Source organism: Lithobates pipiens, unplaced genomic scaffold, assembly GCF_037356315.1.
Source record: "Lithobates pipiens isolate NorthernLeopardFrog02 unplaced genomic scaffold, aLitPip1_a1.2 Scaffold_10, whole genome shotgun sequence".
NCBI lineage: Eukaryota > Metazoa > Chordata > Amphibia > Anura > Ranidae > Lithobates > Lithobates pipiens.
This window is the reverse complement of record NW_027507686.1, coordinates 78,453,680-78,472,496: the sequence shown is the minus strand read 5'-3', so window position 1 is coordinate 78,472,496 and position 18,817 is coordinate 78,453,680. Positions and strand designations below refer to the sequence as shown.

Below are 18,817 nucleotides of genomic sequence, written 5' to 3'. Positions count from 1 at the left end.
GTGTACAAAATGGAGCACATGGCCTGTCAGCAAAAGGGTTAAAGCATTCCCACTACTCCCCAGTATTCTTTGTTGCAATAATTTGATCCTATTTAGTATCATACACCTTTAGTATCATCGCCACGAGGCGATTCAGTTTGCATTGTGCACTATACAAGTATTTAATTCATTCATTCATTCATTCATCATGTAGTATGGAGCACGGCCAAGTAAAGTTGGCTCTTTTGAAATTTTGCATTCTTTACCTACCTTTGTATGTAGCCAGATGTTTGGTTGGAGACAGTAAACAATTTAGGACATTGTGCTACTGTGCTTTCTGTGCCTCCCCATAAACTTCAGCGGAATGGGTTAACACTACTTCTCTCCATCCACCAGCAGTAGCTGACAAGCAGAAGGAGCTCAACAGACTTGATGGTTGACAGGATTTAGGTTTGGGATAGAAAATGTACTATGGCAGTTAATGGACTACAATTCCCAATGCAAGCAGGATAAAAAGATAGACAGCTCTATTATCACAGACTGAATACTGAGGGATTTCATCTTTGTTGCAAGGACACTTCTGTCATTAACCTGTTGCTGCTAGCAGAGACTGAGCACATAGGGACTGGCCATCTAACAAGCAGAATTATAGTATGCAGACTTTACTGGGACTGGGCTCCTGTGCTCCACCATAAAGACGGGGGCCCAACACTAGCTAGCTGAAGAAATAGGGCTAAAGACTGCTCACTCAGATAGCTGCTTTACAAGAACTTTGCCTTTTGTCAATAGTAAAAGGTATCTCTTTATGGAGTTTTAAATTTCATTGCTGCCATTCATATAGAGTGCACTTTAAAGTGGATATAGCCTACTGTTTACAGAGGAGTTACTGCAGTATTGATTATCATTGCTGTTACTGGTTTATAATGCTGCTACTTATTGCTGATTACCAGTTTTACTCTAATTAAGCTGCACAGAACTCATTCTATGCTGCTATATCTTAGTGAACCTAGTGTTTAGTGAACCGTGATTCATAGTTAGTAAGGTTGAATAAGGACACCAGTCCATCCTGAGTGAGTGCCACAATTGTCCCTATCCCTGTACATTGCACACTCACATTGGTCCCTACCCTCAAGAAGCCCACAATCCAAGGTCCCCATTCATATACTAGGGCCAATTTTGAACAGAAGCCAATTAACCTACCTGAATGTCTTTGGATGGTGGGAGGAAACCAGAGTACCCGGAGGAAACCCACGCAGGCACAGGGAGAACATGCAAACTCCAGGCAGGTAGTGTCGTGGTTGGGATTTGAACCAGTGACCCTTCGTACTGCTAGGCAAGAGTGCTAACCACTGTGCCGCCCACAAATTGATTGACCTAATTCCTTACTTACTCATGCATGTGCATAGTAACCAGTCTGATGTGGAGCTGTGTTTGTTCTCAGAGTTGAGGTAGAAGAACAGAGAACCCAATCTATCAAGTGGCTCCTGCAGGAGTAGTGCTGCACCTATAATTTAAGTCAAGGGTAATCACTCTGTAATCACAGTTTTCTAAGTTATCACTTGCTTCCACATCTGCAATCAGCTGGGTGATGTTTGTAATTAGTAGGTCCAGCAGAGCATTCTTTCTAGTTGGAGCTTCCACCATTTGGCTTATGAAATTGTCTTGCACAATGTTTAAAAAACAATAAGCCTTAGTTGAGTGTGTGGTTCCACTTGCCCAATCAATAGGATAGTTGAAGTCCACCTTGATTATAACATTGCTTGGCCTTCCCACCATCATTAACTATGTAAGAAGATCGGTATCTTCCTCATCCTTATTATAAGCCTACACCCACACTTCATTTACCATTTGTTTTGTACCTTTGAAGCTCCAGCTACAAATACTTCACTTCATCACCAGCCCCGTTAGCAATGTCATCCCTCATATTTACTAACAAATCTTGGCATACAGACATGCCTCTCCCTCTTTTCTGCTTAACCTGTCCATACCCCTGGGCAGATGCAAGTGAGCTGTGAAAACAGGTTTCTGATATCCCCACAAAGTCAAAATCCACCTTGTGTATTAGATGTTCTAATTCTTTAATTTTATTAACCAGACTTCTAGTACATTTGAGTACATGCTTTTTAATTTTGCGCACATTTTTTTTAATCCTTGCTCACTCCTAGTTTACAGTAAGATTCAGCCAACCTATGAGTATTGTTCCTCCATTCTTTAGTTTCCCCACCATTTGGTTTGAGGCCTCCTTCACCCCCAACTTTGCCCACATCTGTACACTCTGTCCCCTGTTTACTGCATAGTATACCCCTCACTAATCTCTCCCCCACATCCTAATTTAAAAGTTCCTCCAACCTTCCGGCCATTTTGTCCCCCACATTTAGATAGTCTGTCTCTGATGTAGAGCTGGTAAGTGACTGCAAAGTTAGCCCAATTCTCCATGAACCCAAAACCTCTTTACATTATATCCTCAGCCACTTGTTTAGCTCTTGAAGCTCCTGCTGCATCTCTGGTGTGTCTTGTTTTGCAGGTAGTATTTCTGAGAATAATACCTTGGAGCCCTTTTTCTTTAGTATAGCAATATGAATACAACCCACCCGAGCTGTTCCCTGAATAGGTGAACAAAATAGCTAGATTTGCCCAGTTCGCCCAGACCTTGAGCTGTTGCAGCCGAAAGTCATTTAGCGCCAGCATTACTACCGCTACTATTAGAAAACTTCTGGCTATCTGCCAGCTTTTTCTTATTGTAAAAAAGCCAGTGGGTATCCTGGGTGATGCCATTGACCAATTATATTTCCTTTACTTTGTAGCAAAGACAGGGAATTATCATTTGCGATGGGTGTATTCAGTGCTGGGACAAGGTCATCCAGTGCCCAGGGCAAAGATGCCAAACTGCGCCCCGTTTCCCTTAGGGTTAGGGTCAGGGTGCCCCCTGCCCCTGCAATAAACCATTGCGCCAGGGGCAGCCATCCCTCCTGCCCACCCCTTGTTCCAGCCCTGGGTGTATTGTTGGGAGAGGATTGTCATGACAAGACTCATTGTGCTATAGGGGCATTGTTCATTGTGATTTACATTGAATTAACATTGGATCTGGACAATATGACTCCCATTGGATTTACATTGGGGGGGGATGAGATTGTTTGTTTGTTTATTTATTAAAACACTTTTTCTAAGGTATCTGTGTTTTTATTTACTATTGTACTTTTTTGTGAATGAGTAACAAGGACCACTATGTACTCATTCATGTAGGAGGATGACCAAATACCTGGGGGGCCTCCTTTTTTTTTAAATTCTGATAAGTCTTCTCCATGCAGACCCCCACATCTGCCAGGCCAGGGATATGGAGACAAGGCTCTTGTCTCCATCAACATGGGCACAAGGTGCCTTGCAGAGGAGGGAGGCTCCCAATTTTCAGGGCATGTAGCCTGGTATGGTACTGTAGGGGGATGTTATGTCACATTCACTGCTTTATGGCCAGACAGGCTGCATGCCTGAACTATGATCTAGTATGTATTTTGGGGGCATCTCATAATGTTTATATCCTTTTTTTCTCTTGTTAAAATTACTATAACAGAGCATTTTCTATGTGATAAAATATCTTGGTTATCTTATTTAGAAAAAAAGGTAAGCATAAGCAGATCTTTGTTTTGTTCTCATTTGTTTGGTAATATTCTAAAACAATGAGTATATACAGACCTGGAATTTGAATGAAGGAACCATTAATATAAATACAGAATGTACAATTTGTTCCTTTCTATGAATGTATTAGCACTGAATATGAACATAACCTGGATTAACCTCCCAAACATAAAATTGGTTAGTACACTACATTTCAACCACACATCTGTAGAACTCTTACATTGTCATCTATCTGGATACATGTCAAAATTATTAAAGGGTTGGCCTACACACAACAGGTGTGTGGGAGAGGCCACTCGCCATGCATGTATGAGTACCCTTTGCCGTGAATGCTCTCATCAATGCCTGGGACCATACGGGGACAGCAGGCATGTGAGGATCAAACATTAAGGCCAGTCCCCAGACTTAGAGATGAGCCATGTTACTTTGTGCAGTAACAGAGTAGTTCCCCTGAAAAATGCTGCCCGTGTCACTACACATTGTTGTCTGATGTACGTTGCATTTAGGAGAAACACTGCTGAGCCCATGCCCACTGAACCAATCCAGCGTACCTGGGATCCTGCCATGCTCTTAGCACGAACCTCATGTGTGCACTTGTTAACGTCTTCCTTTCCGTACCATGTGGCTAGGCTAAGGGCCTCTGTAACATGTGTAGCACCCTCTAGTTAGTAGTGTGCTAGAGAGGATAGGTACATTTTAAGAAGGCTTGGCTGATTGGTAGGCCTGTTTGTTTTCATTCTGGGCTGGGAGTGGCTCAGGGTAGGGCTGGGTGACTCACAGGTGGGGTCATCAGGATCTCCCACTTCTTTCCAGAGGATTCTTCTGCATTCTAGAAAAAGAGGTGGGAGGGGAGGTGGAGCCACTTGGGGTGTTTGAGGAGCCCTGACCAATCTCCAATCTTAATTGGCAGGGGTCAAGCCTCCTTAAATACCCAGGGTCAGCCCAGTTGGGAAGGAGTTGTCGGGTGCAAGACCTGGAGTGAGAGGGTGCAGAGGGCCTTTGAGGGAGCTACCCTGTCTGGAGGGGGGGGGACCTCAGGCCTGGGCTCAGGTGCAGTCAGGGCCATTTTCAGGAACACATGAAGAGGTCCTGGACCAGAGGCATAAGAGAGAGCAAGAAGAGGACAGCGAGAAAGAGCACTCCAGGGAGGAAAACTGGTCACAGCCAGGATTGCTGGTGAGTGAGGTACAGTCAGGAAGACTGGGGAAGCACTTCTAAGAGGACCGGGAGCTTGCAGTCTGAGCTGGGTGCAGAACCAGAAGTGTAAACTGTGGTGGAAGGGGCAGTGGAAAAAGGCAGCTGCAGCCAGGAGGACTGGCAAGGCCTGAAGAGGGCTAACTGGGATCAGTAGCCATAGTAGGGCCGATAGCACAAGGACTTTTTCTGATACACCATTGGGCCCTGCGTTCCCAGGGCATTTGCTGTGACCTGGTTGAGTCAGTGTCAGGCTTAACCAACAAATTGTGCTAGCTGGGGAATCAAGTGATGTGCTGGAGCTGACTAGAAGTAACAGTCTGCAGCAAGTGATGTGCTGGTGGAGTGAGGAATGATGAGCTTCAAGCAAGTTTGTGCAGGAGGAAGCTGATGAAGTATGTACAGGGAGTATACATAATTGTCCCAAAACCAATTGCTGTTCTATTAATCTATGCTGGGCATCCCATAGCTCCCATGCCTATCCAAGTTATATCCCTCAATTAAAAAAAAACAAAATTCACTGGCTTTATGTCTCGGATGGCTGATAGTGAATGCAGGGCTGGACAGGGTGACAGACAAACCACAATTTGCAGTAGTCCTTATGGGGGTACTGCTACACATGGGTCCAGTTCCTATTACCACAGGAGACTGAGTGCTGGGGAGGGAACCAGATCACCACCACCCTCGCCAGAGGACCCATCACCTGCACCAGGCACCACACTTAATAACCTTCTGTTGTGTACCTTGCACTAGTTCTTGGTCACCCATGCTAACTGCCAGGGATGAGCTTCGTGTTCGAATAGAACATACGTTCGACTCAAACATCGGCTGTTCGCCCGTTTGGCGAATTCCGAACATTATGGGCCGTTCGTGCCAAATTCGTGTGGCGCTCACGGCCCACAATGTCATCGCAGTGCATTGCTGGCTCATGATTGGCCAAGCATGCACTGTGACCCCGCATGCTTGGCCAATCACAGCGCCAGCAGCGAGGAGAGCCATGATTGGCCACAAGCAGGATGCCTGTGGCCAATCATAGCTCAGGCTGTGTAGTACACGCCCCACACTATATAAGGCCGCCAGCGCGGCGGCCTTGTGTAGTGTGTTGGCGTCTGAAGCAGTTAGTGGGTGTTCTGTGTACCTTCAACACAGTATACACCGATCGTTATCGGCCGATTTTCGATCTTGCTCTTCTGTAGTGGTTGTTGTCTGCGTGCCCTGACCGCAGTATACACCGCTATATTCACCTCACCTATATAGCTAGTGATCTATCTTTTATAATAGAGCTTGCAGTCAGTAGTGTTAGGAGCTTGTGCGTGCTGTCTGCGTGCTCTGTACCCAGTACACACCGCTATATCCACCTACATAGCTCTTCTCTATTTGAGCCATCTGCAGGAGTTATTGGAAGTTGTGTGTGCCTCCAGCACAGCACAGTATACATCTGTATATACCCCTTTATCTCTGGTGTTCTATAATAAAGGCATCTGCAGGAGTTAGTGGGTGTTTTGTGCCTCCAGCACAATATACACCTGTATCTACCCTTTATTGCTGTTCTCTAATAGAGCCATCTGCAGGGCTTAGTGGGTGTTGTGTGACTCCATTACAGTATACCCCTTTATCTCTGGTGTTCTATAATAAAGGCATCTGCAGGAGTTGGTGGGTGTTGTGTGCCTCCAGCACAATATACACCTGTATCTACCCTTTATTGCTGTTCTCTAATAGAGCCATCTGCAGGGCTTAGTGGGTGTTGTGTGACTCCATTACAGTATACCCCTTTATCTCTGGTGTTCTATAATAAAGGCATCTGCAGGAGTTAGTGGGTGTTGTGTGCCTCCAGCACAATGTACACCTGTATCTACCCTTTATTGCTGTTCTCTAATAGAGCCATCTGCAGGGCTTAGTGGGTGTTGTGTGACTCCATTACAGTATACCCCTTTATCTCTGGTGTTCTATAATAAAGGCATCTGCAGGAGTTAGTGGGTGTTGTGTGCCTCCAGCACAATATACACTACCCAACTGCTGTTTTACCCAACTCCCTTCAGGCCATTACCATGTCTGGAAGGCCAGCAAGGAGAGGCAAGACAAGCGCGAGCCGATAAAAGAGGGCAAGCAGGCTCTGTGTCTAGAGACAACAGTGCTGGTCGTGGACACGGTGCATTGTCATCAGCACGTGGCCATGGGACACGCTTGTCCTTCTTTTCAGCAGCTGGACATGTTGAACCGCAACATGCCAACGACTTGGTAGAGTGGATGACCAAGCCCTCTTCATCCTCCTCATCCTCTCTCACCCAGTCTCAGGGTACTAGCAAAGCAGCTGCCAATGCATTGTCTTCCCTCGTCTCAATGTCATCATCAGTGACTCCTTCCCTAGACCCACCACGTCCTCCTGAGGAGTCTCCTAAACTCTTTGAGCACAGTGTTGGGTAAATGCTCCAGGAGGATGCCCAGTTTTTTGTAGGCTCTGATGATGACATTCAGCTAGAGGAAGGCAGTAGCGTGAATGCAGAGAGAGGGGATGCTCAAGAAGGACAGCAATCTGGCAGTCATGTTCCACAAGCTGCAGCATATTGCCAGGTTTGCTACAGCGATGAAGAGGGAGGGGATGATGAGGGCACTGACTCCACGTGGGTGCCTGGTAGGAGAGAGGAGGAGGAGGAGGAGGAGGAGGCACATGTCCAACGAGGCAGGATGCCCTCCGGGGGCCGGCTTAGGGGCAGCACACCGACTGAATCACACCGCAGAGCTCCGCCTGTGCAAGGCGCTGCCTCTGCGCGTTATTCTAAAAGTTCTTTGGTGTGGGCCTTTTTTGAGACGAGTGCATCAGATCGCACTGCTGCTATTTGCAACATATGTCTCAAGCGTATCTCGCGTGGCCAAAACATCAGCCGCTTGGGCACCACATGCTTGACCAGACATATGTTGACCTGCCATGCAGCTCGTTGGCAAGCGTACCTCAAAGACCCACACCAAGGAACAAAGCGGACCTCTCCTTGCTCTTCATCAGCTGGCATCTCCAACCCCACTAGACCTTCAGTCCTCTCTGAAACCTGCTCTGAGAGGAATGAAGGTGTAGAATTAGGTGTGTCACAGCCAAGTGCTTCCGGGCACTCTGCTAGCAGTACACCCACGTCCGATTATAGCAGGCAAATGTCCCTGCCCCAGCTGCTGGACCGGCGAAAGAAGTTTACTCCCAGCCATCCACATGCCCAGCGGTTGAATGCTAGCTTGGCTAAATTGCTAGCACTTCAACTGCTGCCTTTTCAGTTGGTAGACTCGGCCCCCTTCCTTGAGTTTGTACAATGTGCGGTTCCTCAGTGGCATGTCCCCAAACGCCACTTTTTCTCACGGAAGGCGATTCCGACTCTCTACCGGCATGTGGAAGGCAATGTCCTTGCCTCGCTGGACAGGGCGGTCAGCAGTAAGGTGCATATTACCGCTGACTCATGGTCCAGCAGGCATGGACAGGGACGTTACCTGTCTTTCACGGCCCATTGGGTCACTCTTCTGGCAGCTGGGAAGGATGCAGGACAAGATGCAGGAGTGTTGGAGGTTGTTCCGCCACCACGCCTCCAAAATGCTACTATTGGTTGTGACACACTTCTCTCCTCCACCCCCTCCTCTTCTTCTTCCTCCATGGCCTCTTCCAGTGCTCTGTCCTCAGAACCAGCGGTGCTCCATAGCCGTTCCAGGGGCTACGCAAGTACGCAGGCAAAACAATGCCTGCGCTGGTTTGTTTGGGGGACAGGAGCCACACTGGGGCGGATGTTTTGTCAGCTCTGCAGGGGCAGGCCGAGAGGTGGTTGAGGCCACGCCAGCTTAAGCAAGGAATGGTGGTTTGCGACAATGGCACCAACCTCCTCTCTGCCCTCCGACAGGGACAACTGACCCATGTGCCCTGTGTAGCTCACGTCCTTAACCTGGTGGTGCAGCGGTTCTTGGGCAGGTACCCGGGCTTACAGGATGTCCTGAAGCAGGCCAGGAATGTCTGTGTGCATTTCCGCCGATCATTTAATGCCTGTGCTCGGCTGGCTGAGCTCCAAAAGGAGTTGAACCTGCCCAAGAACCGCCTTATATGTCACATGCCCACCAGGTGGAACTCAACGTTGGCCATGGTGCAGCGGCTGCACACGCAGCAGAGGGCCATCAATGAGTACCTGTGCGACTACGGCACCAGGACAGGGTCAGGGGAGCTCGGTTTTTTTCTCACCACGCCAGTGGGGCATGATCAGTGATGCATGCACTATCCTGTCACAGTTTGAGGAGGCCGCAAGGATGGTGAGCAGTGACAGTGCATGCATTAGTGACACTGTACCTCTTGTCCACCTCTTAGAGCATACACTGCGTGGAATAATGGACAGGGTACTTGAGGCAGAACAGAGGCAGGAAGAGGAGGACTTCCTTACCTCTCAAGGCCCCCTTTATCCAGACAGTGTTCCTGCTGTGCCACCCATCACACAGGAAGAGGATGAGGAGGAGGAAGAGGAGGAGGAGGATGATTGTGTCAGCATGGAGGTGGAGGCTGGCACTCAGCATCAGCAGCAGCAGCAGCAGTCTTGTAGGGATGATTTACAGTCCCAAGAAACCCGTGGACTTGTACGTGGCTGGGAGGAGGTAGCTGCGGATCATGTTGTCCTTAGTGACCCAGAGGACTCCGGACCGAATGCCTCAGCTAACCTACGCTGCATGGCCTCCCTGATCCTGCAAAGCCTGCGGAAGGATCCTCGTATTCTTTGGATCAAGGAGAGGTACCATTACTCGCTGGCCACTCTCCTTGATCCACGGTACAAGGGTAAGGTTGCCGACCTTATCTTGCCATCGCAGAGGGAGCAGAGGATGAGACATCTCCGGGAGGCCTTGCAGAAAGGTCTGCGCAACGCGTTCCCAGAGACTGGGAGGTTACAAACTCCTGGTCCTGGACAACATGTTGCTGAGGCATCGGTCAGAAGGAGCGGTGTAGAAGGTGGCCGTCTGACTGATGCTTTCAGACAATTTTTTAGTCTGCAGCCCCAAGGTATGATCGGTTCCAGCAACCATCGCCAGCGTCTGATTTACATGGTGCAGGAATACCTAGGGGCAAGGTCAGACTTGGACACCTTTCCCACCGAAAATCCTCTGGCTTACTGGGTCTTGAGGATGGATCACTGGCCAGAGCTTGCACAGTATGCAATTGAGCTACTGGCCTGTCCTGCATCCAGCGTTCTTTCGGAACGCACCTTCAGTGCTGCTGGTGACTTTGTTACCGATCACAGGGTGCGCCTGTCCACCGAATCAGTTGATCAACTGACCTTCATCAAGATGAATCAGTCTTGGATCACCCACAGCTACCAAGCACCTGAAGCTGATGTAACCGAATAATCTTTTTTGAAATATCACATCCCTTCAAGACTGCCTATGCTGTTGCTGAGTGACTGTCCTGTTATGTTGATTGTCTATCCTCTTCCTCCTCTGCTGATATGTTGGAAGAACATTTCTGGTTCTGGGTGATGCCATCAGCCCAATTTTTCTGCCCCTGTTTAACAGGGGCGTTCAATTACAATTTTTGATGCAATGCTTTGCAGCAGGGCTAATTCCTGCAATAAAACAAGAGTATATGGGAGAGGTTGCAGTGTGGTGGCACCAGCACCCGTGCCTAAGGCCCAATTTTTCTGCCCCTGTTTAACAGGGGCGTTTAATTACAATTTTTTATGCAATGCTTTGCAGCAGGGCTAATTCCTGCAATAAAACAAGAGTATATGGGAGAGGTTGCAGTGTGGTGGCACCAGCACCAGTGCCTAAGGCCCAATTTTTCTGCCCCTGTTTAACAGGGGCGTTTAATTACAATTTTTTTATTTTTATTTTTTTCCTTGAAAATTTTCTTTTATTAAAGATAATGGTAAACAAGACATGTATAATACCTTACAAAAACGCAACAGACAAGCATATAATGTTATCAGTACAGGAGAGAATATAGAACATCATCTTCGGTCTGAGTACAAGCAAGATGTACAAGTAATTTCAGAAGAACTACTGTTATGCTTTATGTGCATGCCCTTCATTCATAAAAGGAAAATCTATGGTATTTTGGGCAAGCATAGTGAAGTAGAGATAAACGTGAGGGCTCCTAGAAGAGCCTCATCTTCAGTTATACATTTCTCATTTGGGGAGATGCTGACCGCAGGCCCTTCTCACATTGGGACCTACACTCCACCCCCCCCCCCCTTTAGAGAATTCCCAACGTCAAAAAAATAGATGACGGGGAGCTCAAAAAAATTAATTGGGAAGGGTGGATAGGGAGGATAGGGAGGGTGAAAGGGAAGGTGGAAAGGAAAGATTGGGGAAGTGAGGGGGGAGGGTTGAGGGGGCGCAGCTCCATGTCCCCTCCGTCTACCAAGTATCAAGCTCATGACACCATGTTAAAGACAGATCAAAAAGTAAGTAGTAAGGCCGTTAGGTAACATCGTTTGCTATCATCGCCCATTACGAGCTATTAGCTGTTGGAATTCCTGTGATTTACGGAATTTGTGCCAGTTTTCCCAAAGTGCCGTGTATCTGGTGATTTTATCCTGAGAAGAAAATATCAGCTCCTCTATCCCTGCAATATGGTCAATGCGTGAAGTCCATTCAGTCAATGTTGGGACCGACGCGGACCTCCAATGAACCGGCAGGCAAAGCCTGGCCGCATTAATCATATGCATTGCACTTGATTTGAAATATTTTTTTTTCCTTATTTTTGTGTGATGAAGGAGATATTGTGCTGGGGTAAATTCCAAGGGGAGCTGAGAAACTGAAGACGTCACTTCATGAACTTTTTGCCAATATGATTGAATCCGAGGGCAGCTCCACCATATGTGTAAAAAAGTGCCTTGACCTTGGCCACATCTCCAACATCGGTCAGTGACCGATGGTAAGAATTTGTGGAGAATCTCTGGCGTTTTGTACCACTTTGTCCTAATTTTATATCCATTCACTTGAGTGTGGACATTTAGCTAATTACAATTTTTGATGCAATGCTTTGCAGCAGGGCTAATTCCTGCAATAAAACTAGAGTATATGGGAGAGGTTGCAGTGTCGTGGCACCAGCACCAGTGCCTAAGGCCCAATTTTTCTGCCCCTGTTTAACAGGGACATGTAATTACAATTCTTGATATAATATTTCACAGGAGGGCCCGTTCCTGTGCCCACCCAGAGTAACTGTGAGGACTTATAGTGTTGTGGCACCAGCACCACAACCACCAAAGGTCAACTTTTCTACCACTGTTCAACAATGGCATGTAATTACAATTCTTGATATAATCGTTCACAGCAGGGCGCTCCAGCACCCACCAAGAGTCACTTTGAAGGCTTACAATGTTGTGGCAAAACCAAAATCTTGTTCCGCCATTTCTGCAGAGCATATAGGGCAGGCCCCTACTTTCAAACATCCAACTTACAAACATCTCCTACTTGCAAACGGAAGGAGACAACAGCAAGTGAGATGAAAAAAGATGTACGACAAAACAAATTATACAGGGGTGATAACCCTTCCCTATGTTTTCCAAAAAGCTTAAAAATAGTTTTTTTGACTGGAGCTACACTTTAAAAATTTACCAGTTGAAAATTACAAACAGATTCAACTTAACACAACAAACCTACACAGTCCCTGTCTTGTTTGCACCGCCTTTATACTGCTGTTCTGAGTATATAGGGCCTGGGGCCACACGCATTTCCTTTTTTTAATATGGGTACTGGGTTCCCCTTAATATGCGTACAAGACCCAAAGGGGCTGGTAATGGGCAGGGAGGGCTACCCATGCCATTTTTCTCAATGATTTTCAACCATATTGCAGGAACCAGATATAACATTAAAACCGCAAGCAGTTTTAAATGATGTTATTTCCGTTTAATGTCATTTTGTGCAGGGACTGTTCTAAACACGGGAAACACGTGTTTAGAACAGTCCCGGCACTTCACAGGCATACTACAGACACCCCCCAGGCACCATATTTAAAGGAATATTTCACTTTTTTTTTCACTTTAATTGTCATTAAAATCAGTGCTCCCGCCAAAACTGCCATGTTTAAAAACATTTTAGGCATTGACTCATGTCCCCTGGGGCAGGAGCCAGGTCCACAAATCCTTTTTAGGACAGTATCTTGCATATTAGCCGTTAAAATTAGCACTTTTTTGGACAATTCAGTCCAATGGGAACAAATGTGAAAACATCCCCTATTTCTACTTGGCTGCCCAGACAGGCTTTCCCCCAGCCTGGGCCAGCCATTAATGTTTCCGTAGGCAACCTGCTTACAGGTATTTCAGGTTTGCGTAAATGCTGGAGAGTCAAATCATCAAAAAATATATTATCTTCTAAATAGTAGGGACTGCCTCACTCAACTCACTAGTTTATATATATATGTATATATATATATATATATACATATATATATATAAAAATGTATTTTACCTCCACATGCAAATGAGATATTACTGCATTTTACTGTTTTGTGACATGATTTTACCACTTCAAAAAGCTGTCAAGTGCTTCCTGACTTGAAATTGTACATGGAATAGTGTATTTGTCCTTTGTAAACACTTTCATGCTGTTAACACTGTTAATGTCTTTGTGTCTTCTCTCTGACATCCTTATACTCTGTGTTCTCTTCCCAGAGATTATAGACTGTGGTCCATGTGATGATGGCTGTAGAGGAGGATACACATGGGATGCATACATCACTGTTCTAAGGGAAGGTAAAAGTTAAACATATGTATATTATGAGGCACCGGCAAGTAAGGTTGTGGGTAGGGGATATGTGTCACCTAGGTTTTTAACCTACATGTCATTAGGAGCTCCAGGGTTTCTATCTGTCATGATAAACAAACGTTGTGTTTTTTTCCTCTTCTGGGTCCTGGAGCCTGCAGACTTTGTAGAATGTTGAATAGGAAAAGCCTCCAGTCTTAAGTCCACATTTTAAGCCATAGATCAAGTCAGTGAGCTAACTGGTTCTCACTGCTCTCTCTCACTTTGTCTGTCATGAGAGCCTGCTGCTGGGTGAAAAGGCGGTCTGCTGACAGCAGAACAATAAAAAGTACAAAGCTGCTTGTGTGTTTTAGGGAATTAGGGGCACCCTATTAGTCAGGAACTGTCATACATTCAACTGTCAAAAAATGTGTTTGTTTTATGCTATAGACTTGCTGTACAAAGTCCTGTATTACAACTGTTTGTTTACTGCCTTACAAACTTGCTTGGACTATTACTTGGTTTACATGGCGCATGCATGACTTACCACTGCCAATACCAGTTATCTTAGTCTGTAGGGTTCAATATTGAGTTGGCCCACCCTTTGCAGCTATAATAGGTTCAGCTCTTCTGGGAAGGCTGTCCACAAGGTTTATTAGTGTCTCTATGGGAATGTTTGTTTGACCACTCTTCCAGAAGCGCATTTGTGAGGTCAGGCACTAATGGGGACGAGAAGGCTTGGCTCGGAGTCTCCGCTCTAATTCATCCCAAAGGTGTTCATCGGATTTAAGACAAAACTCTGTGCAGGCCAGTCAAGTTCCTCCACTCCAAACTCGCTCATCCATGTGTTTATGGACCTTGCTGGTCCAAATCATCTGGTGGGGGGGGGGGGGTTATGGTATGGGGTTGTTTTTCAGGGGTGGGGCTTGGCCCCTTAGTTCCAGTGAAGGGAACTCTTAAGCCCCACACACACTATCAGTTTTTCTGCTGGGGATTTCCTTCAGATTTATCAAAACCATGTAGTACAAGGGCCTGCCTGATTGCATACAAATTGAAACTCCTAAGGTTTGACCTCATATTATATGGTTTTGGTAAATCTTAAGGAAAAACTCAGCAGAAAAACGGATAGTGTGTATAGGGCTTTAAGGGATCAGCATACCAAGACATTTTGGACAATTTCATGCTCCCAGCTTTGTGGGAACAGTTTGGGGATGGCCTCTGTCTGTTCTAACATGACTACACACCAGTACAAGCAGAAAGCAAGGTCCATAAAGACATGGATTAGGGATGGCTGAACTGTTCGCCCGGCGGTCAGTTCGCAGAGAATTTTGCGTGTTCGCGATTCCCCCGATCGGCAGGCTATTGCCGCTGTTCGCCCGGCGGACATATGTGTTTACAGTATGAAAGAACTTTGACCCATGATGACACATCCATCATGGGGTACAGGACAGCCAACTGAGACATTTCAGCACATGGACAATTGGACATTCCCCCTACCTTATAAATAGACCTGATCTGGCGGCCATTTTACATTCTGTCTTATGTCAGTGTAGGGACAGGACACTGTGTGGAGCAGGGAGAGACTGTAGTGACACAAATCGCTAGCTATTAGGTCCACAAAAGTCCTTTTAAGGACTGGTATAATGTGTAGTACAGTATATAGGGTTCGGTGCACTGCTGTACTGGTGATTGCTGAGTGCACTGCTGACTGATTCTGCAGCTGTCTTTTGTCAGTGTAGGGACAGGACACTGTGTGGAGCAGGGACAGTCAGTTTAATCACTAGCTATTACTATTAGGTCCACAAAGGTCCTTTTAAGGACTGGTATAGGTGTACAGTATATAGGGTTGTACATGTATAATATACTTTCTTCCAAATATAGAAAGAATATTATACTTGACTGCTGCCCGATTCTGAAGCTGTCTTTTATCAGTGTAGGGATTGAGGGACAGTCTGCAAATCACTAGCTACTAGGTCCACAAAGGTCCTTTTAAGGACTGATATAGGTGTACAATATATAGGGTGCTGGTGCAGGGCTGTGCTGCAGATTACTGCCCTATTCTTCAGCAGTCCTTTATCAGTGTAGGGACTGAGGGACAGTCTGCAAATCACTAGCTACTAGGTCCACAAAGGTCCTTGTAAGGACTGGTATAGGTGTACATTATATAGGCTTGTGGTGCACTGCTGCTGACTGCTGCCCTATTCTGCAGCAGTGTTTTATCACTGTAGGGACTGAGGGACAGTCTACAAATCACTGGCTACTAGGTCCACAAAGGTCCTTTTAAGGACTGGTATAGGTGTACAATATATAGGGTGCTGGTGCAGGTCTGTGCTGCAGATTACTGCCCTATTCTGCAGCAGTCCTTTATCAGTGTAGGGACTCAGGGACAGTCTGCAAATCACTAGCTACTAGGTCCACAAAGGTCCTTTTAAGGACTGGTATAGGTTTACTATTTGGTGTGCAGTATATAGGTGTGTAATACACGTATAAAATACTTGCACATATAGAAAGCATAGTATAGTGCATTTCCACTGTGCAGCATTGTGACTGCTGAGCAGTTCTGCAGCGATACAAAGAGTGACAAACGCAATCAAAAAAAGTATTATAACTGACCAGTGGCCCCCAAAAATGACAGATTGAAGCGGGGTGTTATATAGCTTCTTCCACATACATACTGCACTTCTCTAGAGACTTTTGTCACAGGGTCATTTAAAAAATGACAGGCAGAGGAAGAGGCAGGCCCTTCCGCAGGGGTGGTAGGGGTAGGGCAGGAGCAACAGGCTTGAGCCAAAGTGGCAAATTGCAGAAGGTGCGTGCGATTACGTCAAAGGACGCACCAGACTTGGTTGAGTGGCTCACTCAGCCTTACTCTTCTGCACCCTCCTCATCCTCTCAATCTGCACCCTCTTCTTCACTCTCTGCTATGTGCACCCCCAAAGACACTACCACCAACACCACCACCACCATATACCTTCCGCTTGAGTCACAGGAATTATTTTCCGATCCATATCAAGACATTTCCGATGCGCAGCCACTCTTGGCATTGGATCAGGAAGAGGAGGTAGCAACAACCGCCACTAAGGAGTCTGACGACAGTACCCAGATCAGCCCAAGGAGGAGGTTGGTCCCCGCTGTTGCTGCCTACTCCGAGATCTCTAATTATAGCGGTGGGGAAGGTGACGTCGATGATGACGTGTCTAGTGATGTCACGTGGGTGCCCACAAGAGAGGAAGAGGAGGGGAGTTCAGCGGGAGATATGGACCAGCAGATAGGGAGGAGAATCAGGCAGAACTTAGATTGCACAGGAGGGACAAAGCAGACTGCGTATGTATCAGGAGCGAGGCATCAATCATGCACGGTCACATCTGGCACTCCCAGGACGCCGGCACATGGCTTCCGCAGTGTGGGCTTTTTTAACGGGTCCGCTGCTGACAATAGTGTTGCCATCTGCAATCTTTGCAGTCAACGCATAAGTCGCGGTAAGCCCAAAACTCACTTAGGGATGACCGCCTTAAGAAGGCACATGAGCTGCCATCACCGAGCCCAGTGGGAGCAACGGAACCCACAAAGCCACACTCCAGGCTCTCACCATCCAGCCTCGTGTTCTACTTCTCCTTCTCCTCTCTCCTCACAATTGTCCTCCACGCCACCTTCCATCACGCCATCCTCATGTTTTTTTGCAAAAAGGCAGGCTTCCGTGGGCCAAATGTTCGAGCGTAAAAAAATGATGACGCTGGATAACCCTCTTGCCCAACGGTTGACGGCTGGCTTGTCAGAACTGATAGCCCACCAACTACTGCCATATAAACTGGTGGACTCGGAGGCCTTTCGAAAATTTGTGCCCATTGGAACACCACAATGGAAGGTCCCAGGAAGGAAGTATTTCTCACAGAAGGGTATCCCAGAGCTATATGGCCATGTTCAGCAGCAAGTGAATGTATCTCTGGCACACAGTGTCGGTGCCAAGATACATCTGACCACAGACACGTGGTCTAGCAAACACGGGCAGGGAAGGTATATCACTTTTACTGCCCACTGGGTGAACCTTCTGACGGCCGTCAAGCATGTAACCCGTGGCACCCGTGTAGATTTGGGTTTTACCGCCACGGATTGCATGCAGGCCTTCCTCTTCTTCTCCTCCTCCTACTCCATCCTCCTCCCTCTCCTCCTCAGCTGACTCCTCCTTTTCCACTGCTAGCTTCTCTTCTGCTGCACCGCCCAAGCTCCCCAGAACCTATTCGACATGCCAGGTGAGACGTTGCCATGCTGTGCTGCGTCTGTTGTGCCTGGAAGCCAAGAGCCACACTGGCCCTGCACTCCTTTCAGCTTTGCGTTTACAGGGAGATCAGTGGCTAACACCGCTCAATTTGACAGTTGGTAAAGTGGTGTGTGACAATGATGCCAATCTGCTTAGCGCATCGAAACAAGGCAAAATTACGCACGTGCCATGCATGGCACACTTCTTAAACTTGGTCGTGCAGCGATTCATTGTCGAATACCCTGGGGTCCAGGACATCTTGCGGCAGGCAAGAAAAATCTTGGCCCATTTCAGAAGATCTTACACGGCCATGGCTCGCCTTGCTGACATTCAGCGGTGACACAATCTGCGAGTCAGACGTCTTATTTGCGATTTGCCCTACGCGATGGAACTCAACCTTCTATATGCTTGCTAGGCTGCTCCAGCAGAAATGTGCAGTTAACGTCTACCTGTACAAACTCTGCGGCAGAACAGGTTCTGGGGAGCTGTTTTTTTTTCACCTTGCCAGTGGCTGCTCATGCGCGACACATGCAGACTTCTGCGACCATTTGATGAGATCACCAAACTGGTCAATCGCAGCCATGGCGCCATCAGTAACATGGTACCTTTTGCCTTCTCTAGGGAGCGTGTCATTGATCATGCTGTGGAGGAGCAGGAGTGGGAAGATGAGGAAGTTGCAATGCTGGATGAATTCCCAGGGGGGGGGGGGGGGGGCTACTCTATCTGAGACAAGTGAACAACAGGAGTCTGAAGAGGAGTCAGAGGAGGATGGTGCGGGGGTGGATGAGGAGGAGCAAGAAGAGCATGCTTTAAACCTTTCTGGCATCCCTGTTGTTGTGCGTGGATGGGGAGAGGAGAACGAGGAGGGCGACATTATCCTGGATGATGAGCAGGAGCCAGGCCACCACACCGCTTCCAGTTTAGTGCAAATGGGGGCCTTCATGCTCCAGTGTTTTAACAGGGACCCCTGTATAAAAAGCATAAGGGTCAAGGACCAGTACTGGGTGGCAACGTACTTAGACCCCCGGTACAAACACAAAATGGCGGAAATGTTACCACCGTCAC

At 47.1% G+C, this 18,817-nt stretch overlaps 1 protein-coding gene across 1 annotated transcript in view; it reads left to right on the top strand.

Annotated features, from left to right (window-relative positions):
- LOC143933075 (cathepsin W-like) overlaps window positions 1-18,817 on the top strand; it is a 159,571-nt gene that overhangs the window by 81,966 nt on the left and 58,788 nt on the right. The window contains exon 6 of the mRNA XM_077456032.1: window positions 13,425-13,505. Within this exon, the coding sequence (XP_077312158.1) occupies window positions 13,425-13,505 (81 nt within the window). The remainder of the gene's footprint in view (window positions 1-13,424; window positions 13,506-18,817) is intronic.